Source organism: Sarcophilus harrisii, chromosome 1, assembly GCF_902635505.1.
Source record: "Sarcophilus harrisii chromosome 1, mSarHar1.11, whole genome shotgun sequence".
NCBI classification, from domain to species: Eukaryota; Metazoa; Chordata; class Mammalia; order Dasyuromorphia; family Dasyuridae; genus Sarcophilus; species Sarcophilus harrisii.
Window position 1 is genome coordinate 817620 of NC_045426.1, and position 24298 is coordinate 841917.

The 24298-nt window shown below is 48.7% G+C and overlaps 1 protein-coding gene across 1 annotated transcript; it reads left to right on the forward strand.

Annotated features, from left to right (window-relative positions):
- The first annotated feature begins 2004 nt into the window (after window positions 1-2004).
- HEPACAM2 (HEPACAM family member 2) lies at window positions 2005-13563 on the forward strand. The gene is made up of 7 exons (XM_031949160.1): window positions 2005-2077; window positions 2413-2854; window positions 3460-3579; window positions 4281-4457; window positions 6822-6921; window positions 7717-7863; window positions 8109-13563. Exons 1-7 carry the CDS (start codon window positions 2005-2007, stop codon window positions 8223-8225), a joined length of 1176 nt encoding a protein of 391 aa, XP_031805020.1. The 3' UTR covers window positions 8226-13563.
- The last annotated feature ends 10735 nt before the right edge of the window (window positions 13564-24298 follow it).

Here is a 24298-nt window from a genome sequence, read left to right on the forward strand (position 1 = left end):
TTTTTCTCTTCCTTTCTCTCCTTTGTCTCTGTCTCTTTTTGTCTCTTCCTATCTCTTCTGTCTCTTTTTCTGTCTCTGTCTCTCCCTTTCTCTTTCCGTCTGTTTCTGTCTCTTCTTTGTCTCTTTTCTTCTCTTTCTCTCTCTCCCTCTCCCCCTCTTATCTCTGTATTTCTCTTTTTCTTTTCCTCCCTCTCCTGTCTTTCTTTCTGTCTCTTCTGTCACTGTCTCTGTCTTTGATCTGTCTCACTCTCTCTCTTTCCCTCCTCTTTGTTGCTTTTTTCTGTCTCTCTCTTCTGTTTCTCTTCCTTTCTCTCTTTCCCTCTCCTTTGTCTCTGTCTCTGTCTCTGTCTCTTTCCCTCTCCTCTGCCGCTGACACATCTCTCCTTCCCACAAGCACATCGTTGAGGAATCTTGGTCCTCCTGGAGGCCGGGTCCCAAATGTTCCAATTCAAGTTTTTTTTTTTTTAATGTTCACTGACCTCTTTGGTTTTTACATCACTTCTTTCCCCTGTCTCTGTGCCTCTCTTTTTCTGTCTCTGTCTCCATCTCCCTATCTCTCCCTCCCTCTCTCTTTCTCTTATCTCTTTCCCTTTCTCACCTGCCTCTCTCTCTTTCTCTGTCTCTCATCTCTCTCCTCATCTTGTCTGTCTCCATCCATCTCTTCTCTCTGTATCTGTCTCTGTCTCTTTCCCTCTCCTCTGTCTCTTTTTCTCTTTTGGTGTCTCTGTTTCTGTGTCTCTCACTATCTCTTTCACTCTCTCTTCTGTTTTTGGCTTTTTCTCTTTTTTGTCACTGTCTCTGTCTTCTGTCTGTCTCCTTTCTCTCTCACTCTTTCCATCTCTCCTCTCTCTTCTCTATCTCTCTTTCCCTCTCCTTGTCTCTCCTGTTTCTGTGTCTCTTTTTTTGTCTGTCTCTTTCTGTCCCCGTCTTTCTCTCCCTACCTCTTTCCCTCCTCCTGCCCTCCCTCTCGTCTGTCTCTTTTTCTCTTCCCCTGTCTCTCTTTTTCTCTTTCTCTCTCTCTTGTCTATATCTCTTTTCTCTCTTCCTTTCTTTTCCCCTCTTTCATCTCTTCCCCTTTCTCTCTTCTCCCTCTCTGTCGCTTTCTCTATCTCTCTTGTCTCTGTATCTGTCTCTCTTCCTTTCTCTCTTCCCCTCTTTCTTTCTCTCCCTCTCTTTCATCTTTCTCTGTGTCTTTTTCTGTCTCTGACTCTGTCTGTCTCTCTGTTTCTCTGTCTCTCTCCCTCCCTCCCTTCCTCCCTCCTCCCTCGCTCTTCCTTCCCTAGAATCCCAGCTCCCAGCATCGGCGTCTCAGTGGACACTCTGCCAAGGCCTGCTCCCCTGGGAATGGACACGAAGTGCGGCTTTCCCCTCCTCCTCCTCTCCCTCCAGGGGTGGGCAGCTGAGCACCTCCCCCCCCCCCGTCTTTGCCCATCCCGAACCTCCCTGGCTCTGCCAGCTCCCTGCCCAGTCCCTGGGCCTGGTGGCCATCTCTTTCACATGCAGGAGGCCAGACAGGAAGGGAGTGGGTTTGCTCTCCGATTGAATTCAGGGGATAAACGGTCGGAGCCAGTGGGTCCGAGGAGGGCACCAGCCTCTCTCTGGCCTCTCCCTTGGGCCACCGGCTGGAGGCGAGAGTCAGTGTGAGGAGGACGACTCCGGTTCCGGATGCCTGGGAAGGCCCAAGCCTGGGGGCCGCCCGCAGCAGCCTCTCGTCCAGGCACTTGCCTCCTCCTCCCCCAGCTTGTGGTCTGAGGATCTGGGCAGGAAGGTCCTTTGAGGAGGGCCTCCTTTTGAGGTTTCCCAAACCACCCTGGTACAGGGAGAAGGGGCAGCCAGAGTGCCAGGAGCCAGAGCCCTCGCAAAGGGCAGGGATATCAGGGCTTCCCCAGCCTGGCTTCCTGCTTTTCCAAGGAGGAAACTGAGCCTGGGGAGCAGATGGGGGCCACCCTTGGGAGGAAATCCAGCCCAATTTGGGGAGGAAGGGAAAGCTGACCAGGCGGGGCAATGGCTGGAGCTCTGGGCCTGTGCCGGGAAGTCAAAATCGGGCCTCCGATGCTTCCCGGCCACATGACACCAGGTAAGTCACTTAACGTATCTGCCTCTGTTCCTGCAACTGTAATATGGAGCGAGCGCCACCTCCCCCAGGTTCCTGTGAGGCTCAAATGGGACCAGATGGCGCCACATTGATGCACGTGGTCAGTGAACATCAAATCACAGGGACGTTGGTCCAAGGGTGGGCTGGCTCCCCCCATCCCGGCTCTGGCTCCGGCCCAACGGCCTGGCTCTCTGGCCCGTTGGAGCCGAGCTCCGTCATCTCAGGCTGAAGGCGAGCTCACTACACCCCGGCCGTCCTAGCAGACGGGCACGAGGGGGCACGCCGGCTGACGGGTCCTGCTGCCCTGGACCCCTGAGACACGCCCCTTTCCTGTCCTCCCTCTAATGCAGACGGACCTTATGGGCTCAGGGTCAGCTCAGACCGCGGCCTGAGAGTGGGCGAGGTCTTCACCGTTGACCTCGGCGGGGCCGTCCGGTTCGACTGCTCGGCGGACTCCAACCCCCCCAACGTTTACTCGTGGATCCAGCGGGACGACAATTGCACCCAAGTGATCGAGCACGGCCCCCACCTGGAGGTGGCTCTGGAGGGCCTGGGCCGGAGCACCGACTACATGTGCCGGGCCTACAACAACGTCACGGGGCGGCGAGGGGAGGCTCCCTTCACTGTGATCATCACGTCTCTAGGTAAGAACTCTGACCCAGGTAGCTGTGGGAGCCACTCTGACCTCATGCTCTCCATCTGGAGGAGGCAGGATTTGAACCCCAACCTTCTCACCTTTAATACAGCGCCGCTTACGTGAAAGCTCACATCCTTCCCAGCTTAATGATGTTCTTTTTAAAATGGACCTCTCAGGAGTGAGCACAAAATAGTAAGAGGTCGCGGGTCAGGGGACACAATATTCCGTGCAGGGAGAGGTCGGGGGCAGGGGACACAATATTCCGTGCAGGGAGAGGTCGGGGTCAGGGGACACAATATTCCGTGCAGGGAGAGGTCGGGGTCAGGGGACACAATATTCCGTGCAGGGAGAGGTCGGGGGCAGGGGACACAATATTCCGTGCAGGAGAGGTCGGGTCAGGGGACACAATATTCCGTGCAGGGAGAGGTCAGGGTCCAGGGACACAATATTCCGTGCAGGAGAGGTCGGTCAGGGGACACAATATTCCGTGCAGGGAGAGGTCGGGGTCAGGGGACACAATATTCCGTGCAGGGAGAGGTCGGGGGCAGGGGACACAATATTCCGTGCAGGGAGAGGTCGGGGTCAGGGGACACAATATTCCGTGCAGGGAGAGGTCGGGGTCAGGGGACACAATATTCCGTGCAGGGAGAGGTCGGGGTCAGGGGACACAACATTCCGTGCAGGGTTAGGGGCAGGGAGGCGGTGCTCATGTTTTTGATGTGCGAAGTGGCTCAGGGGAGAGGATTCTGGCCTTTGTGGAGGGCCGGGCAGGAGCGCAGCCTAAAGAGGAGAAGGGCAGGGCGCGCCGTCCAGAACGGCGGAGCCGGAGGCAGAGCTGGACCGCTGGGTGAGGGAGCCTGGGCCCCCTGAGTTCCAGGGGCCCAGGGACAGGCTCAGTGCTAGGAAGAGAGCCGCCTTAAGGGCCCCCAGTGTGAGGCTTTCCCGGTGCTTCCCCGCTATTCCCCCCCCCCTTGTTTTCTGGGTTTAGGGGCTTTTTCATCATTAGTTGTAAAATCCCCAAATGGCAATTCCGGGCGTGTTGCTTTTCTTTGCCTGGAAGTGGCCAGGCTGTGTGGCCCCAGCCTGGGCGCCCTGGCCCGCCCGGCCTCCATTGTTTAGCCAAGGCGCCTCCCGGGCTCCCCGGAGCGCACGGCTGGTGTCTGACCAAGGTCCGAGGACCCCGGGAGCCGGGCGGCTCCGTCCCAGAGGCCTGTTGGACTTGGGCCCGGATGCAGGCGAGGGCCGGGCGCGAGGCGAGGAGCGGACCCTCTGCAGGCCTTCCCCGGCTCGCGCTGGGAGGCTGCGGAGGGAAGGAGCGAGAAGAGAGCGCTTCCCCAGGCACTGGCTGCGGGGCCGTATTTGCGGGTCCTGGGGAGTGGAGGCCTTTGCTCCCCATTTTGCGGATAAGGAAGCCGAGGCGGACAGTTCCCCCAGACCGCGGGCCGAGCACAGATTTGAGTCCGGGGCCCGCTCCCTGAGGAGCCCGGGGGGCTCCTGTTCCAGAAGTGGCTGAGGCCGCTCCGACCTGAGCCTCCTTGGGGGGGACAGAGAGGAGGCCGACCCGCCGGCCGGGCCCCAGGACCCCCAGGAAGAAGGCGCCTCTGTGACACCCAGCGATGGGGCTGGCCCCGGGGCGCGCGTCCCTGCGCTCCCGGAGAGCCTCCGGCAGGAGCCCGTCGTTTTCCAGGCCGGGCCAGAGGCTGTCTCCGGGCCTCTCCAGGGCCGGTCTCCCCATCCGAGTCTTACCCTCCTTTTCCTTCTGGCCGGGGGCCCTGGAGGGCGGCCCGGAGGAGGAGGAGGAGGACCCGCTGTGTCCTTGCGCGGCCCCTGCACGAGGGACGCAAGATGGCGCAGGGCCGCAGGTGGTCCCTGCGGGGTTCAGCGCCTCGCGTTTTCACGCTTGTGGCTGGTTCTGCATCCATTGCCTCCCTTCCCTTCCCCCCACAGCAGGGAAGAGAGGAAGGCAGGAAGGCGCCCCCCCCCCCCCGAGAGAGCAGGGCCAGTGACCCAGAAAAGCTGCGAGGGAGGGGCCCGCACGGCCGGCACCAAGCCCTAGGCTCTTGGCAGCTTAAGCCATCTGTCCCCAGTCCTCCCAGAGGGCTGCTGAGAGTGGGGGGCGGGGCTCCAGGGGAGGGGAGGGGCTCCAGATGGGGGCGGGGCTCCAGGGGGGGGAGGGGCTCCAGGGGAGGGGCGGGGCTCCAGATGGGGGAGGGGCTCCATATGGGGGCGGGGCTCCAGGGGAGGGGCGGGGCTCCAGGGGAGGGGAGGGGCTCCAGATGGGGGAGGGGCTCCAGGGGAGGGGAGGGGCTCCAGATGGGGGAGGGGGGGCTCCGGGGGGGCAGCCCGCAGATCGGCTGGGCCTTAACAAGCTCGGGTCCTTCCCCTCTTTCTAAAAGGGAAGGCCCCAAAAGGGGTCCTAGCCCTCACCCAAACGTCCTGTTTCTGATTCTCTCCCCTCCTTTTCCCCCCCTTCTCTCCCCGCGGGGTCCGTCTCTGCTGTCTCTCCCTCCCCCCTCCTCCTTCCTCCTGTCTCTCTTGTCTCTGTCTTTCTGTCTTCTCTGTCTCTCTGTCTCTCTCTTCTCTTCTCTCTGTCCCTTGTCTCTTCTTCTCTTCTCTGTCTCTTTGTCTCTGTCTCTCTCTTCTCTTCTCTCTGTCCCTGTCTCTCTTTCCTTCCCTCTGTCTCTGTCTTTCTCTTTTTTCTCTGTCTCTTCTTCTCTGTCTTCCCTCTTCTCTTCTTTCCTTTTCCCTCTTCTCTTCTTCTTTCTCCTCTTCTTCTGTCCCTCTTTTCTCTATCTCTTCTCTCTCTCTTCTTCTCTTCTCTTCTATCTCTATCTCTATCTCTTTCTCTCTCTCTTCTCTTCTCTCTCTGTCTCTTCCCTCTTCTCTCTCTTCTCTTCTCTTCTTCTCTTCTTCTTTCTCTTCTCTACCTCTTCTCTCTTCTCTTTCCTTCCCTCTTCTCTATCTTTATCCCTCTGTCTCTTCTCTCTTCTCTATCTCTCTTCTTCTTCTTCTTCTCTCTTCCCTCTTCTCTTCTCTCTCTTCTCTCTTCTCTCCCCCTTTCTTCCCCAAACCATTCCTCAACCAAATGAGACTCCTCCCTCCATCCCTTCAACCCCCTAATAATTTCCCCTACACAATCACCAAATTCATTTATTTCCCTCAAACCCGGACTCATACAGAAACCCACACAAGTACAAGCAGAAAAACTGGGAAACGTAAAAACTCCAAAGGAAACTCCCTTCGAAACCAAACCAAAACTCCCTCCTTACCTAATCTCTGGAAAACGAAAAAACCCTCTAAATCCTTTGCTTTCCCCCCCAACACCCCACTCTTAAACCCCCACACAAACTCATCGTAAAAAAACAAAACCCCATTCAATTCTCCCGTTGATGATTTTATTAAAATTTATTAAACCCATAAAAAAAGTGAAAAAACCCCCCCCAACAAAGGATCCCCTAAACCCCCCATCCCCTCCCCACCTTCCATACAAACTCAAAACATCTGAAATGGGCTCCAGCTCATCAATGAACCAACTTTTTTTCCCCAACACCCACAAAACACCCTTTCCAAGGGCACCCTCACACCCACAAAAACCCCAGCCCTCACCCAAAAAAACCCCACCCACACCCAAAATACCCCTCCCACAAAACCCCCACACCCCCAAAAACCCCAACACCAAACACCCCATCCATGCCCTAAAAATTCTGACCCCTCACCTTGCATCTCTCCCTCTGCCTCCCTGCAGACCCCAGCCCCCTCCATCCTTCCCCAAACACTGGCTCTCCCTCATTCCCATCATCTTCTTCCTGCACCCACATTCTCACAGCTCACGACAAACGCATCTTGTCTCGTCTCCACGGGCCCTCCCGGTGGCAAACAGCCCTTCCTCTTCTCCCCAGCCGTGACCCCGGCTCTCTGGCCCTCCTACCTCTTCCCTCCGGGAGGTTCCTGCCCAGGCCTCCCTGGCCATCGCTCCGGGCGGACTCCGCCATCCTACTAAATGTGGAGTCCCATGGAGGTCCCGCTCCTGACCCTGCTCCGTCCTGGCTCTCCCGCCACCTCTCTGATCATGCTTCCCGGGCTCCCCAGGGGACCGGATCACCTCCCCAGCCATCCGTCCCGGGCCCCTTTTCTTCTTCTGAAGACTCTGTGGCTCATGGGCCGTCACCACTACACCAATGAGCTCCCCGTAATGGGAATGTCCAGCCCTTACCTCTCTTCAGCTCCCGGAGACTTCCTGAACATCCCGTTTGCACCTCGGACTTGCTTCCCCTTCGGGCCCCCAGCCTCTCTTCCCTCCATCGGCGCCCAAAGATTGGGGGCTTTCTCTCCAATCACCACACAGTGACCACCATCTTTAGGCCCTTACCTCCTCTCCCCTGGACATGTGGCCTAACTGGCCTCCCTGCCTCCAGCCTCTCCTCTTTCCTTAGTTCTGACTATTGCAGTGACCCCCACTCCCTTTAGGATAAAGTACAGATGCCCTGATCAGAAGTTCCCCACCGCTTCCTCCAAGCGACTTTTCTAGATGATCCCAAGCTTTTCATGCAGCCTCTTTGGCTGTCCCGGGTGTCCCGGCCTCCGCCCCCCTCCACGGGCCCTGCCCAGCCTTCCAGCCTTCTTCCTCATCACTCGTCCACACGGCTCCCTCTCTGTTCCTCGCTCACCACCCCTCACCTCCTTCCTGCTAGTCCAGCCCCAGAAGCCCAGCCTGTTTATGGAGGGGCTTATTCAGAGGGAGCAGATTCCCAGTAGAGGAGAGCTCACATTTCTACGGTAACATCCGTCTGTGTTGCGATTATCTCCGTGCTACCAGTAGTGACAGCCGGTCAATGAAAGGTTCCACTTCTGAGGCCAGCCCGCTGACCGCTACTCCACACTGCCCCCTACCAAAAGGCAGGGCCTACAGCAGGTTCTGAGCAGGCATTTAATAATTGATTGACTCCCATAGTTACTGCTCTCATCCTCACACTTCCCCTAATCACTCACCACTGCACACAGTAGGTGCTTAATCAGTGTTCACTGGCTTGTCCTGGAAACTCTGATTTCTCTTTCAGGCCATGAAGATGCCCTGGCTGACTTTGGGATTTATGAATTTGTGGCCTTTCCAGAGCCTTCCACCGCTCCCAGGGTGCGTGGGGAGCGCAGGACAAGGGGTGGGGGTGGAGTCATACCCGCCTTTACTGCTCCCCGGCAGTGACTCGGAGGTGGCCAAGGGCAGCCCAGAGGCAGAGCTTCTGGCCAGTGGCAAGGCTCCCGGCTCAGGCCCTCGGGGGCACGTCCCCCAGGAGGCTCCCAGGGGCCAGGCCAGCCGGTGCCCCCGTGCCCACCCTCGCAAGCCCTTCATAAATGCTTCCCCTGTCGGTCTCTCTCCAGATGCCCAGCAGGCCCCTCCGTGGCTCCGAGTGGGGGCCCGGGCAGGAGGTCTACGGCACAATTTATGAAGTTATCCAGCACGTCCCCGCACAGGAGCAGCAGGGCCGTCCGGAGTAGGTGGGAGCCCGGGAGCCCAGGTCCGGTCAGAGAAAGCAGCCCCAGCCCACAGCCGTCACCTGCCTCCTGTCGGAGGCACACCTCAGCAGGGTATTAGGCCCCCGAGAGCAGCCTCTGAGCATTCAGGACCTCAACTCCGGGGGCCGTGCAGCCCACACCAGACTCCAACCCCTTGTCTCCCTGCTCCAGAACGGGACTTCCCGGAACGGCAGAATCGTTCATCCCCCCCGCTGTCGACGCACGTCCTGCCTGCTGCCGCCCTAGCTCTGATGTTCACTCAGGCTGAGTACTCCATCCCTGGAAAGGCTCCTGGGGAGGGGGCTGCCAGTCTCTTCCCTGGGTTCAGGGACAGATCCAGCACTGTAGGTGAGAAGGAGAAACGTCCTTGTCCAGAGGCCACCTCTACCGTCCGCAGAGAGAGGAAGGTCATTCTGGGCCTCTGAACTGGACCAACAGTCCCAGCAGAACTGGCTCCTGGACCCCTTAACCCAGGGGGCAACGGCCCCCCATTCCCAGTTGTCTAATATCAAAGCTGGCTCCTTCCTGCCCGCCACCCCTCCCCTCTTCTTCCTTTTTTCCCCTTCCCACCCCCAAGCTTTCCTGGACCCTGAGAGAATCGTGGGGTGACAAGTCTCTGCCCCCCCATTCATTTCTCCCAGTGATTCCCACAGGGGACCAGGAAAACATAGCTGGCAACAAGCCTTTTGTAAAATGCCAAGGACAGCTGGGTTTTCATCACCCCCGCCAATTAAGAGTCATGGTTTCCAAAAAGAAAGGAAGTTGGGGAAATCTAGGAGGTTTGGAACCATGAGGCTTGTGTTTGTGCGCCTCCCTTTAAAACTTAGAAAGGGCAGCTTCTGGCCACGGGCAGGAAATGTCCACTGAGGGCTGAAAAAAATAGATTTGCCTAAAGTCTTCATCATCTCGAATCCAGCTTCAGGGCTTTGCACAAAGACCCAAGGAGTTACCCTTGTGTGCACAGAAGCACAGAGGGAAACCGCTTCTCCTCTTTTCCTCTGCCTTCATTTGTGGGAGCCTTTGCCTTTGGGCCTGGAGAAATCCCATTTACATTTTCTGTTGTGTTGCTTTAAATGTTGTCCTTATTAGGGAGAGAATTAGAATAACACGACTAGAAGGGAAACATCCCCAGAAATGAGATGACATGTCCCCAGAAAAGACCTCAAACATCCCCAGAAAGGAGCTCAAACATCCCAAGAAAAGAATTCAAATATCCCCAGAAAAGACACAAACAACCCCAGAAAGGACCTCAAATGTTCCCAGAAAGGAGATCAAACATCCGCAGAAAAGAGCTAAAACCTCCTCAGAAAGAAGCTCAAACATCCCCAGTAAGGAGATCAAACATCCCCAGTAAGGAGATCAAACGTCCCCCAAAAGGAGCCCAAATGTCCACAGAAAAGAGTTCAAATAGCCCGAGAAAAGAGCACAAACACCCCCAGAAAGGAGATCAAATGTCCCCAGAAAGATCAACCATCTCCAGAAAGGAGATCAAACATTCCCAGAAAAGAGCTCAAATGTCCCCAGTAAGGAGCTCAAACATCCTCAGAAAAAAAACTCAAAAGTCCCTAGAAAGGAATTCAAAAGTCCCCCCAAAAGCTCAAATGCCCCCAGAAAAGAAGCCCAAACATCCCCAGAATGGAGCTCAAATGCCCCCAGAAAAGATGTCAAACGTCCCCAGAAAGGAGATTAAATGTTCCTAGTAAGGAGATCAAATGTCCCCAGTAAGGAGATCAAATGTCCCCAATAAGGAGATCAAACATCACCAGAAAAGAGTTTAAATAGCCTGAGAAAAGAACACAAACACCCCCAGAAAGGAGCACAAATGTTCCCAGAAAGGAGAGCAAACATCCCCAGAAAGATCAACCATCTCCAGAAAGGAGAGCAAACATCCCCAGAAAAAAGTTAAAACTGCCCCAGAAAGGAGCTCAAAGTAAGTCCCCAGTAAGGAGATCAAATGTCCCCCAAAAGGAACCCAAACATCCCCAGAAAAGAGTTCAAATAGCCCTAGAAAAGAGCACAAACACCCCCAGAAAGGAGCTCAAACATTCCCAGAAAGGAGATCAAATATCCCCAGAAAGATCAACCATTTCCAGAAAGGAGATCAAACATCCCCAGAAAAGAGCTAAAACCTCCCCAGAAAGGAGATCAAACGTTCCCAGGTAGGAGCTCAAACATCCTTAGGAAAAAACTCAAAGATCCCTAGAAAGGAGTTCAAAAGTCCCCCTGAAAAATAGCCCAAACATCCCCAGAATGGAGCTCAAATACCCCAGAAAAGACGTCAAACGTCCCCAGAAAAAAATCAAATGACCCAAAAAAAAGCTCAAAATTTCCCCGAAAAGGAGCTCAAACGTCCCCAGAAAAGAGTTCAAACGTCCCCAGAAAGGAGGTCAAACATCCCCAGTAAACAGCACAAACAACCCCAGAAAGAAGCTCAAATGTTCCCAGAAAGCAGATCAAACATCCCCAGAAAGATCAACCATCTCTAGAAAAGAGCTAAAACCTCCCCAGAAACGTCTCCAAAAAAGAGCTCAAACATCGCCAATAAAGATCTCAAACATACGCAGAAAAGAGTTCAAACATCCCCAGAAGGAAGCTCAAACGTCTCCACAAAGATCAACCATCCCCAGAAAGATCAAACATCACCAGGAAGGAGCTCAAATGGCCCAGAAAAGAGCTCACATATCCCCCAAAAGGAGCTCAAACGTCCCCTAAAGAGCTCAAACGTGCCCAGAAAAGAACACAAACATCCCCAGAAAGGAGCTCAAACGTCCCCAGAAAGGAGATCAAACATCTCCAGAAAGGAGATCAAAGGTCCCCAGAAAGGAGATAACCGTCCCCAGAAAGGTCAAACATGCTCAGAAAAGAACTCAAAGGTCCTCAGAAAGGAGCTCAAACAGCCCCAGAAAGGACATCAAAAGTCCCCAGAAAGGAACTCAAACTTCTCCAGAAAGAAGATCAAACGTTCCCAGAAAGGGGCTCAAACATCCTCAGAAAAGAACTCAAAAATTCTCAAAAAGGAGCTCAAATGCCCCCAGAAAAGACCTCAAATGTCCCCAGAAAGGGATCCAATGTCCCCAGAAAGATCAATCATCCCCAGAAAGGAGATCAAACATCCCTCCAAAAAGAGCTCAAACATCTCCAGAAAAGAATTCAAACGTCTTCAGAAAGGATATCAAATGCCTGCAGAAAATAGCTCAAACGACTCAAGTAAAGATATCAAACATTCTCAGAAAAGAGCTCAAACGTCCTAAGAAAGGAACTCAAAAATCCCCAGAAGAGATCAAACATCTCCAGAAAAGAGCTCAAACGTCTCCAGAAAAAAGTGCAGACATTTCCAGAAAGTATATCAAAGTTCCCAGAAAAGAGCTCAAACACACTCAGAAAGATCAAACGTCTCCAGGAAAGAGCTCAAACGTCTTCAGAAAGGAGCACAAACATCCACAGAAAACGGATAAAACGTTCCCTGAAAGGAGCTCAAACAGCCCCAGAAAGGAGCTCAAACGGGCCCTGAAAGGAACTCAACCGGCCCCAGAAAGGAGCTCAAATGTCTCCAGAAAAGAGCACAAACATCTACAGAAAGCAGCTCAAATGTTCGCATAAAGGAGCTCAAAAACCCCAGAAGAGAACAAACATCCCCAGAAGAGCTCAAACATATCCAGAAGAGTTCAAACACCTCCAGAAAGGATATCAAATGTCTTCAAAAAAGAGCTCAAACATTTTCAGAAACATCAAACGCCTGCAGAAAAGAGATCAAGCATCCCCAGAAGAGCTCAAACGTCCACAGAAAGCTCAACTTCCCTAGAAAAGAGCTCAGACAACCCAAGAAAGGAGATCAAACATCCCCAGAATTCAAATGTCTCCAGAAAAGAGCTCTAATGTCTGTAGAAAGGAGCTCAAACATTCCCAGAAGAGCTCAAACTTCTCCAAATAAAAGCTCAAAGACATCCAGAAAGGATATCAAAGTCCACAGAAGAGAGCTGACGTCCCCTGAAAAGAGCTGAAAGGGCCCCAGAACAGCTCAAACGCCTGCAGAAAAGAGCTCAAACTTCCCCAGGAGAGAACTCAAACATCCCCAGAAGAGAGCATAAACCTCCCCAAAAGGAGCTCAAACACAGAAAAGAGCCCAAACATCTCCAGAAAGGAGCTCAAACGTCCCCTGAAAGGAGCTCAAAAATCCCCAGAAAGAAGCTCAAAAGTCCCCAAAAGGAATCAAACGTCCCCAGAGGAGCTCAAACGTCCCAAAAAAAGAGCTTAAACGTTCCTAGATCAGAGTTCAGACATCCCCAGAAAGGAGCTCAAACATCCCCAGAAGAGCTCAAATGTCTCAGAAAAGTCAAACGTCTCCAGAAAGAAGCTCAAACTTCCCTAGAAAAGAGCTCAGACGAACCCAGAAAGGAGATCAAATGTCCCCAGAAATCAGAAAAACATCTCCAGAAAAGAGTTCAAATGTTTCCAGAAAGGATATCACATGTCTTCAGAAAAGAGCTCAAACGTTTCCAGCAACATCAAACTTCTGCAGAAAAGAGCTGAAATGTCTCTACAAATAAGCTCAAATGTGCCAGAAAAGAGCTGAAACATTTCTAGATAAGAGCTCAGACTTCTTCAGAAAGCTCAAACCTTCCCAGAAAAACTCAAAAGTCTCGAGAGAAAAGCTCAAACATCCCCAGAAGAACTCAAACATGTCCAGAATAAAAGCGCAAACATCTCCAGAAAGAATATCAAAGTCCCCAGAAAAGAGCTCAAACGCAGAGTTTAAATGTCCCAGAAAAGAGCTTATATGTCTCCAGAAAGTATATCAAATACCCAAAATAGATCAAATGTCCCATGGCTCAAACATCTCCAGAGCTCAAACGTCCCTAGATAAGACTTCAAACCTCCCCAGAGATGAGTTCAAACATCTCCATAAAAGAGCTCGACGGTCTCCAGAAAGGATGTCAAACATCCCCAGAAAAGAGCTAAAACGTCCCCAGAAAAGATCAAACATCTCTAGAAAAGAGCTCAAATGTCAATGCTAAAATGTCCCCAGAAAAGACCTTAGATGTCCCTGGAAAGGAGAACAAACATCCCCTGAAAGGGCTAAAACGTCCCCAGAAAAGATCAAACATCTCTAGAAAAGAGCTCAAATGTCAATGCTAAAATGTCCCCAGAAAAGACCTTAGATGTCCCCGGAAAGGAGAACAAACATCCCCTGAAAGGGCTAAAACGTCCCCAGAAAAGATCAAACATCTCTAGAAAAGAGCTCAAATGTCAATGCTAAAATGTCCCCAGAAAAGACCTTAGATGTCCCTGGAAAGGAGAACAAACATCCCCTGAAAGGGCTTCAAACATTCCCAGAAAGCTCAAACGTCCCAGGAAAGGAGCTCAAATGTCCCCTGAAAGGAGCTCAGATGGCCCCTGAAGAGCTCAAACTTCTTCATAAAAGAGCTCAAATGTCTCCAGAAAGCATATTACATGTCCCAATAAAGGAGCTCAAACGTCCCCAGAAAAGAAGTGCAAACGTCTCCAGAAAGGATATCAAAGTTCCCAAAACAGAGCTAAAAAGTCCTCAGAAAGATCAAACGTCTCCATAAAAGAGCTCAAATGTCTCCAGAAAAGTCCTCAAACATCTCTAGAAATGAGCTCAAATGTCTCCAGAAAGGATGTCAAACATCCCCAGAAAAGAGCTAAAACGTCCCCAGAAAAGATCAAACATCTCTAGAAAAGAGCTCAAATGTCAATGCTAAAATGTCCCCAGAAAAGACCTTAGATGTCCCCGGAAAGGAGAACAAACGTCCCCTGAAAGGGCCTCAAACCTCCCTAGAAAGAACAAATGTCTCCCTAAAAGAGCTCAAACGTCTCCAGAAAGGTTATCAAATGTTCCCAGAAAAAAGCTGGTTGGGAGGACTCTCCAAAATCGACTAGGGCTCCGGGACCAGAGGGCCTTAAGTTAGGGTCTGCAATCAACCCTCGCCCTGCTATGGACAGAGACATGAGGAGCTCCAGATAAGGAGCCTCCCATCCCCCACTTCTGACTGGCCCCCATCTCATCGCCCCTGTCTCAGGGCTCCCCAGCCAGCCTTCCTGCCTCCCCCAGGCAGCTGTCCCAGTGGCACTCCTCCCTCCTGACCCTCGGATTCAGCTCCTTCCCCAGTCTTTTTTTTTTTTTCTGAGCTTTTTTTGTTGTTTATTTTTAAAGGTTGAGGTCTGCTCCTTTTTTTTTTTTTCATAATTATAACTTTTTATTGCCAGAACCCATGCCAGGGTAATTTTTTACAACATCATCCCTTACACTCACTTCTGTTCCGACTTTTCCCCTCCCTCCCTCTGCCCCCTCCCCCAGATGGCAAGCAGTCCTATACATGTTAAATAGGTTACAGTATATCCTAGATACAATATATTTGTGCAGAACCGAACAGTTCTCTTGTTGCTCAGGGAGAATTGGATTCAGGAGGCAAAAATAACCCCCTTCACAGTCTTTACACCAGCACTGGACAGCTCAGAGTCGGGCCCCTGACAGACCCCACACACAGGCTGACCTCTGACCCGCGCCTGGCAATCCGTCAGTGCCCGGGCAGCTCGGCTCGCTCAGCTACCGGAGTGGGGGGCGTGTCAACTGGGAGCCCCCCTACTCTTCACTGTCGAGGTAGGTCCTCGACAAGATTAGCCGCTGCCTATTCCAAGACAGAGCTAACCTGCAATGTTCTCTTCTTTTCTAAAATATGATTGTTCTCTGGGAGCAGGTTTCTCAGGGGGGCCTCTGGAGGCAGCCTTCGTTTCAGTTTGTATGGAATAGAGAGAGAAAAGGTGAACAACTTACAGGAATGTATGGATTCTTTTTCTGTATTTTATTATTTCTGTGTTTCCCCTCTGACCTATATAATATGTGCAGGCTCATATCTACTTGAGCCTTGGCCGCTAGAAATATATTTACTTAACCTGAGCTGACGACATTTATTGGTATTTGACATTTATCGATATTTACTCTATTAGCTGGACCACTGTCTGCTTGATTAAGCCTGAAGGCCTGACCTTCTGTTTCCTAGAAATCAGGAGATTTCAGGGAAACAGAAACCTTCCATTCCAATCTCCCCAAATAGCAACAACCAATTAGATGCCTCCCCTCCCCTTCTCAATGCTCTCTTCCTTGTGATGTAATCTCTTGTATAAAAGCTGTGTATCTTTATTACTCCCACCTACCGTGAGCTTTCTCTTTCTTATCTGGTGATGGGACGGCTCATCCTCAGGAGGTTTTCAATAAACAACTTTTCCTTTTGATAGGAACCATTGAACTATTCTGGTTACTAAGGTAACTATACAGGGTAGACATAGTGGCAGTAGGATAATACCATTGATTGCAATAAGTTCATACCATAAAAATTGCTTCCCAACTATCTTAGAAACAGTTATCCCAGAACAGATTGGCATTTGGCAGACATAACAATACAAAGATAAATAAACAAAGATGACAATCTAGGGAAACTGAGGCACAATATTGCACACTCTCCTTCTGAATATTTGAATTATTGAATCACCTCCCCTAGATACCTGGGAGGTCTCAGCACCATAATTTTGACCAACCCAATGTGAGGCAAATAAATCAAAATAAAACTAGAAAATGCAAGGACTGATGGCAAGGGCAAGTCTCTTCCTGACAACTCCAGAGTTATCAGCAGGACAAAGGCCCTCATCTCAGCCAGATAATCCAGTTTGAGATGGATGGTTCACTGTGTTAGGGGGTCTGCACTCATTTGTGCACTTAACTCAGCTTCTGCTTATATAGGGAGTAGCAGGGCTTGAGACAGTCATGCTGCCCACTCAGAAGGGCATCTCACTCCAGGGGAGAAGGGTGAGGCTTGGAGAAGCTCCACCTGTCCCTGCCCAGAGGGACAGACAGGGCTGCTACTGGAATACAGATTTCTGAGCAGAGCTATCGGAGCATGCACAGTTAGACCATGAAGGCAGGCAAACCTTGAACTTTAGAGGCTTGATCTCAAAACTGCAATGTTATTGAAAATGCTGAGATACCAATTAAGAAACTGGGGTTACAGGGTTGGAGACTCCCAATCCCAAGACAGGTGTCTTTATCTTGGCGATTTCCTAAAAACAGACAACCAGAGAATAGTCTGCCAGAGCAATTCCAGAGAATAAGGGGTTTCAAAGCTAAAGCACAGTAAAAACAAAAAGGACTGCTTAAGGACTTCCAATTCATTCTGAACTGGTGAGATGGGGGTGGGGCAGAAGTACCTAAGGCAAAGTGAACAGAAAACTAAGGGTTCTCACTCTTTTAGGTATTTTAAGAAAAATCCACCCGTTTCCCTAGTTCCCTATCTCTTCCTCTCCTTTTTTTTTCCCCTCATGGAAAGGAATCATTAAAAAAAAAAGTAAATAGTCAAATAACCATCCCACACATAAATCCCAAGAATGAATCAAAGTTCCTATACACAACAGCCTAGTACTGGAGGAGTTTCCTAAAAAATAAAATAAAATAAAAATCCCTCAATTACATATTCTGAAGTGAACATAGATATTACAAACATATAACTTCCTTAACAGCAACAGTTACCAATTTTAATAATTTCCATCCCAAATCTTAAACCCACAGTAATAGAGTTGTAATTTTAAGAATAATTCATCAACCACTTTCCCACTTCCTCCATATCAGTCCAAATTACATCAGGAGCACGGGCGATGGTTTCGATCATGGGCTGAGAAATGGGCGAAGGCTCGCAATCCATGCAGGGATGTAGGTGTGGTGTCTATCTAAGCTTCCATGTCTCAGAAGAGGTTCAATGATATGTAATTTGACCAAAATCTAGGACAACAAAAAACCAAATCTAACAAGGTTAGAACAGTCTGGAACTGCAACAACATGTGGGGAGGCCAGCACAGATTGGCCGCAGTTCCTATGTGAAGGAACACGTTTGCTTTAAAGGACAGGCAGATGATTATAGTCCCAATAAACAGCAGTTAGGTTTCACAGACCATTGTAAATTGTCCTCTTATCATTTAGAAACATTTTAAAAACAAAACACAAATATCCAGTAACAGGCAGTAAATACTTATTTGCCTAAGTATTTAGGATATAATGATTACATATAACCAGATTGGAAGCAGCAAGGTATGACATATTGGAATTGCATTAACAGTTCTTACTAACTATTGTTCTGATCATAGAAATAAATCACAGGAGGAAAAAATGCAAGAACATAACTATCACATAATATAAGCAGTTAAAACTCAATCTTCAGCACATCAGAGAGTGGAGCTTTAAAACTCCCAAATAGCATTAATTATAAGCCCAAAGAATTTTATCTCCAAAGTTTTAGATAAATCCCAAACAGTTATTTACCATGACCTTATATCAGTAACAGTAAGAAATTTATCCCAGAAAATTCACACAATTCTTACATACCCAAGTAGATGTTGAATCTTGAATAAATTGAATATTATACCAATCATTTTGCTTTTAAAATACCCAATACACAGAAAAATCCCAAACTACATATTGGTCACAACAAAAACATCTTCAAAAGGAAGAAGGCAAAAACTATTATTCTTGGAGTCCCTTTCAGATAATTAGCATCAATACAGTTAATTAAAACTTCCTGTTTTCTCATTAAAAGAATCTGAAGTTCTTGAAAACATCAATTAAACTTTTTGAAACTATATATCACATTTCTGATCTTATTCTTCAATATTCATAACCATTATGTATCTAAAGAAACAAATATTCAATCAATTAACATCTTATAAGAGCAGCTTGTCCCTTTAAATAAGCGTTTGTTTTCTTCAGCCAAAGGAATCAAGCAGCTGCCGCCTTCTACTGCTGCTCGCTTGCTCTCCCCCCACAAAAACATCCCACCTCACAGCCATTTCTCTGCGACTACCCTTTCCAACCAGTTTCTTCTTTCCCCCATGATTTCTTCTTGAAATCATTTGCTCCCACTAATCAACCCTTTTTAAATCACCTTCCTTCTCCTGTCCCATCTCTCTGTCTCTCTCCTCCCAATGCCTACTTGCTCAAACCTTCTCCAAAATACTTCTGACTAGATGCTCTATTTAAACTATTAATTGCTTTTGTAAATCCATCTCTTTTCCCTTGTCTTTAAATCACCTTTTTTTAAACTTTAAACTTCAAGATTCACAAATAATTTTGAACCAAATTTCTTAAAACTCATAATATAGTTTACAAATTACCCAATACTTTAAAAAAGCAACATACCATATAAGTGGGGAGATACAAACATGAGCCCCCCCTAAGGTAAGCTACTGGCATTTTGTTTAATAACCTATATTTCTAACCAAATAATAAAAAAAAGAAAAGGTTTTCTCTTCAGCTGTAAAGGACACAATATTCAAAAAATTCTTAAGATTTTACACTCAGAATAAGTCTAACATGTGCAAGGCAACAGTAAAATTATTTCCCCCAATTTCAATTTTATTTTAATTTCAAAATTATAGTATCTCTTTAAAATATAGTAAATTCCCAAAACTCTTAATCAAATATTGCAGACAAACAATTACCCAGTTTAGTCTTCTTAAACTTTCTCTTTAAGCAAACTTGCTAATAATGATTTTTCTTTCTTCTCCTGGCACAATTTTTAGAAACATGCTTAGTTTTCCCACAGGTCCAACAAGTCAGAGAGCCCCTGTGTTTAGCTATTTACCTCTCTTACTCTATTTTTATTCCTTCCTTCCAATATCTGCAGTTTCTTATTTCCAATCTTAAGTTTCCAATCTTAACACACATATCAATTTAAAGTTATTTTAAAATTAATCAGTACTTTAGTTTGTGAAATTTCCTAAAATCTACTTAGATATTTCATTCAAATTTCTTTTCTTTAGTAACCAGGAAAGAGTTAAGCAGCAATCCTTGCTTTACCTTGAGAATTCTTTTCTCTGGCTGAGTCCTGATAACAGGCTCCTTGTTTACAGGAGTGATAGTCACCGTTCTTCTATTTTCTCAAAACTTTCCAAACTTTCAATCTATGTTTTTATTTTTTCCTCTTCTTTCCCCCTTCCTGCAAACCCACTGCCAGAGACAGAGGGAGAGAAAGAGAAAAAAGATTTTCTTTTCTTGAGAAGCCCCAAACTAATTCCCAAATTACATTCTGGAAGCACTTTGAAAGAATACCACTTTGAATGAATTCCAACTCCCAGCAATTCAATCTGATATTTTTCTAAGCCTGTAACACAGAGGCTCAATTCTTACTCTTATGAGCTTTCTAACTTTTAACACAGAACAAAGGCAATGCAAAGCAGACATACACACAGACATTCACAAAACTCTATTTTCACCTTTTACATACAGATTTAAGTCTGGTATACCCAAATAGTCCTGGGATATACATCCTCCCAGTTTTCTTCCCTTTTATATCTGGGAAGTTCATTCCAGTCTTGAATTCCCTAGCTAACGTCCTGATACAAATTTTTGGACTGCTTCTATACCACCCTGGACCCTGTCCAGGTGTCGGCGGAGGCCCTACGTTACCCTAACGCTCCACAGCCACCCAAGAGCCTCCTCAGGAAAAGTCCTTTATCATTGGGGTCAATAGCAGTCCACCAAAAATAAATTTAAGAGGGCTAATCCCTCAGGGTCTCCCTCGACCCAGCCAATAAGCCCCCAGACTTCCCAAGAGCTTTACCTCCAGAAAGAAACCCGTGTTTCTTTTCAGGCTGCAAATGCCGGCCATCAGGACTCTACTTCCTTCAGTCTTTAATTCTGCTTTCCACTGAGTATCCCTGCCTCGAGGTTGTTGTCTAAGACGGGAAGGAGGCTGTTCGCCCAGAGCTAGAGACCATGGAGAAAACTACTCCATGGGCGCCTGTCCCTGTTTGGGGTACACATAGCCATCTCTCCCAAAGACCCCATCCCTGATGAGCCCCCAACTGTGAGGAATGTAGAAGACCCTTACCCAAAAAGATTACTCAGAGATCACTCAGTAGAAGGCAGAAAAGTTGTTTATTGAAAACCTCCAGAGGATGAGCCGTCCCATTGCAAGATAAGAAAGAGAAAGCTCGCGGTAGGAGGGCTAAAGAAGTAGTAAAGATACATAGCTTTTATACAAGAAATTACATCACAAGTAAGAAAACATTGAGAAGGAAAGGGGGAGGCATCTAATTGGTTGTTGCTATTTGGGGAGATTGGAATGGAAGGTTTCTGTTTTCCTGAAATCTCCTGATTTCTAGGAAAGAGAAAAGCAGGCCTTCAGGTTTAATCAAGCATATAGTGGGTCCAGCTAATAGAGTAAATATCGATAAATGTCAAATATCAATAAATGTCATCAGCTCAGGTTAAGTAAATATATTTCTAGCGGCCAAGGCTCAAGTAGATATGAGCCTGCACATATTATACCGGTCATAAGGGAAACATAGAAATAATAAAATACAGAAAAAGAATTCATACATTCCTGTACGGTTTTCATCTTATCTCTCTGTTCACCACAATATCTTGGAGCTGGAGCCTGCCTCTTATTTCTCTGGTTCAATCTACAGTCTGAGGCCCAGTGGAAGCCTTGGTTGCATTTTGGACATAGGGTTTTGGGTTTTCTCTCACCCTGTCTTCTCACTCTATCTCCATATCTACACTGAGCTCTCGGATGTCCTATCTTTCCACACTGAAAACATCAACGATTTTCTCTAGAAGTCCCTTGCCAAGAGGGGCCCTGTCTTCCCATGTTCATCATAGTCTGAGAATAATAAGCACTTGTGTCCACTGTGGCACAGCGCCCTATGATCTCCTCTAAAGGAGCATCTTTGTCTAGTCCCTATATAATTCTTTTGCAAACCTCATTGGCATTTTCTTTAGCCAGATGTCTCGTCATTATTTCTGTAGCTGCATTTTCTCCAATGGTTCTTGTTACAGCTGTTTGCAGACATCCCACAAAATCTGCAAAAGGTTCATTGGGACATTGCTCTATTTTTGTGAAGGCTTTGCTTCCATCTTTCTGTCCGGGGAGGGAACCCCACACTTTTATTGCAGCCTTAGAAATTTTCTCATACACTGTTATGGATAATCAATCTGTTCTGAATTCTCTCCATACTGACCTTCACCAGCTAGTTGGTCAAAGCTATTTGTACATTAACTCCTGTGTGCCTATTGCATCTGGCTTGAATCCTACATAATTCATGATACTCTGAAAGCCACAACAAGTTTTGTCCAGGTTCTAAACGTGTCCTTGCTATGGATTTCCAATCCAATTATGGATTTCATAAGACAATCTAGTAACATTTTGACATAAGAGGATGTAGCCCCATTAAAGAGTGCAACCCTTTTTCAAATCCTTAATTTTTTCCAAATTAAAAGAAGTGTTTCTTCTCCCTTTTTGACCTGAAGAGTCAATCTCTTCAATCACAGGGTAAGCATTTATAAAATCAGATACATCTTGTCCTTCATTTTTTGCCTTAACTAATGCCTTTTCTAATCTTGTCACAGGCTCCTTAATAGGTGGTTCTGATTGCATTACTGCCTCTCCTCCTCCTCCTTCTCCCAATTGAGGGAAGTGGCTCAGGAGATTGGGAAGATCTTGATTCTTCATCCTTTTCACCTAGTTTAGTTGGCACCTCCCCTTCCTGCTCTTTCTTCTTTTTCCTCATTCTAACACTTATATAATTTCTTATAGCCAGTTGTATTAAATTGTATGTATAAAGTGTATTTTTGGAAATTGAGTTTGGATTAGAATTGTATTATTCACCTAGTTGCTCTCCTACTAATTTCGACTCATCTAGATCCATTTCTTTTTCCATAGAGAACCAAGGAGATGTGTACTATAAAGTTCTTTAAAGATCAATGATATGTTCCCAAGTTATAATTAAACTTTGATTTTTTTTTATAAGTCTGGCAATGGTCTCTAAACATTTTCCTTGAAGAGGAAAAGCAGGCTATTTTCTAAACATCTGTCCCATTTTAACTGAAATACTATTTTAGCTCTTTAACAAAGTTTCTTTGTTGTACTCATCCTAATTTCTGGGTTGAGGAGACTTCTCCATTGGATTCAGGATCAGGTTTTTCCACTGAAATCAGGATCAGAGGCTTTTCCACTGAGATCAGGATTAGAGGCTTTTCCCACTGAGATCAGGGTCCTGTCAGTCCTACATTCAGGCGCCAAAATGTGGTGCTCTTCTTTTCTAAAATATAATGGTTCTCTGGGAGCAGGTTTGGGGAGGGGGGGTTCTGGAGGCAGCCTTCCTTTCAGTTCAAAGTAATAATCACTTCAAACGCAGCCAGGTGTTAAAAGTTCAAATCCTCCAAAATAGCCCAGTTAGTTTTCTTAGAGGCCCCTCTTTCTGCTTGGTTCCAAGAGCTACTGTAGCTTGTCCTTTGCCTCTACCAGCTTCAGCCTCCAGCTCTCTCTGAATCTCCTCAACTGAATTCTGGCTCTGTCAATCTCCCGAACTGACTCCTCCACTGACTGAGGCTCCAAGAGCTTCTTATACATGATCTCTTAAAGGTGTGAACCCAAAGGTTGACTCTTCCTCCGAGAGTGGGATTGTGGGAGGTGTAACTTGAGAAGCTCCCGAACTTGTGAACTCCAATGTGTGAGCTAATGTGGGAACTCTCAAAGGTGTAAACTTAAGTACAAAAGCATTGTTTCTATCAATTCCAGTTAACACTTTGTAAGGATTCTAAGGCTAACCCACCAGGAGACGCCCCCTACAGTGGGCGGAGCCCCACCTGGTCTGCCCTGTCACTCCCGCTTATGGCCCCCAGCTCCCCACTGGGTAAGGGGAAGGGGTGACCCCAGGGATGCCCGCGGTGCCCTTGCTACAAGCTGGGCACAGAGACATTCTCTGCCCCAGGGGCACCAGAGGAATACATGTGGGGGGGACACAAGCGGGACCAGGATCGGGCACGGTGTGGGAACTGAGCCCCCAGCCAAGTGGGCCGCCCCATTCTTCTCGTCAGTGAGCCCCAGGAAGCTGCGGCGGAAAAGAGCCTCCGTGTCCAGAGAGGGGCTGCAGACTGACTGAGTGTGAGCGGGCCGGGTTCTCTCCTCCCCTTGTTTTTATTTTCTTCTCTTGTGGTTTTTCTCTTTGCTTTTGCTTTTCCCTCCCAGTGGAATTCACAAGGAAGTGTGGGTATAGGAAGTGTGTGGATGTAGGACCCCCATGTTGTCTTACATGTAGCTGCGGGTGTTTATGAATCATTAATATTCCCCATCGATAACCACTCATCGAGACCCTAGAGCAGGTTGGATCAAGGAAGAACCGGATCCGCCAAATTCTGCCCCTTCCAAAAGTTCTGGCGCCGCTTCCCCCTCCGATGCCCTTGATGCCCCCAATGCCCCTGATGCCCCTATTGCCCCCACGCCCCTGATGTCCCCAATGCCCCTGATGCCCTCCTTCATGTAAAAAAATCAAAGAGGCTGCACCCCCCCTGCAGGACACACACGCGCACATGCACACACAGACGCACAGACACGCACTCACGTGCACACGCAGACACACAGACACGCACTCACACGTACAGACCCCACCCCCCAAGGGAAGAGACGCTTCCAGGACCCCGAGTTTGGCAGCAGCGACGAAAGGCCCCAGAGGAGCTGAGGTGACCCAAGGCCCCCCGCCCCCCCCCCGTCCCCCCGCAGTCTCTGCTTCCCGGTCCTTGGGACAATGGCTCTGCTGAGCCCCCACCCCCATCCCCGGGCACCCCCAAGCCCTGCCCAGCTCCGGCCAAGTGCAGTCACCTCCCTGCCGGGTGCAGCCTCTGGCCAAGGGAAGGGGCCGGGTCCCAGCTCTCCCAACTTCCCTGCTGGCTGCGGGCTCCAGGCCCCGAGGCTGGCGGCGGGCAGAGGGTCTCACACAAGCTTGTGCTGCCCACAATCTCCTCTCTCCATCTCCTGGCCCCAAAACCCGCCCTCTGCCAGGCCGGGCACTGACGTTCCTGCTCCCGCCGCTGCTTGTATGACTTTTGCATCCCGGTTCCGGTGCTGTTTGAAGGTTCTCTTTGGGACAGGCCGCCGAGGCTCAGTACAAAGTCAATTCGTGCCCCGCGGCCGCCCAGATTTCTGCTTCCGTCCGAGGGGGAAGAGGGAGCCCTTCTCACATTGGGGATCTTTGGGTTTGCCCCACATTGT

Excerpts from the sequence above, each read along its gene's own strand:
- HEPACAM2 (XM_031949160.1), top strand. The coding sequence starts at position 2,005 with ATGGCTGGAGCTCTGGGCCTGTGCCGGGAAGTCAAAATCGGGCCTCCG. Across the intron at positions 2,855-3,459 it reads AATACAGCGCCGCTTACGTG|TGGCTCAGGGGAGAGGATTC; the intron begins AAAGCTCACATC and ends TGATGTGCGAAG. Across the intron at positions 3,580-4,280 it reads AGGCAGAGCTGGACCGCTGG|AGAGGAGGCCGACCCGCCGG; the intron begins GTGAGGGAGCCT and ends TGGGGGGGACAG.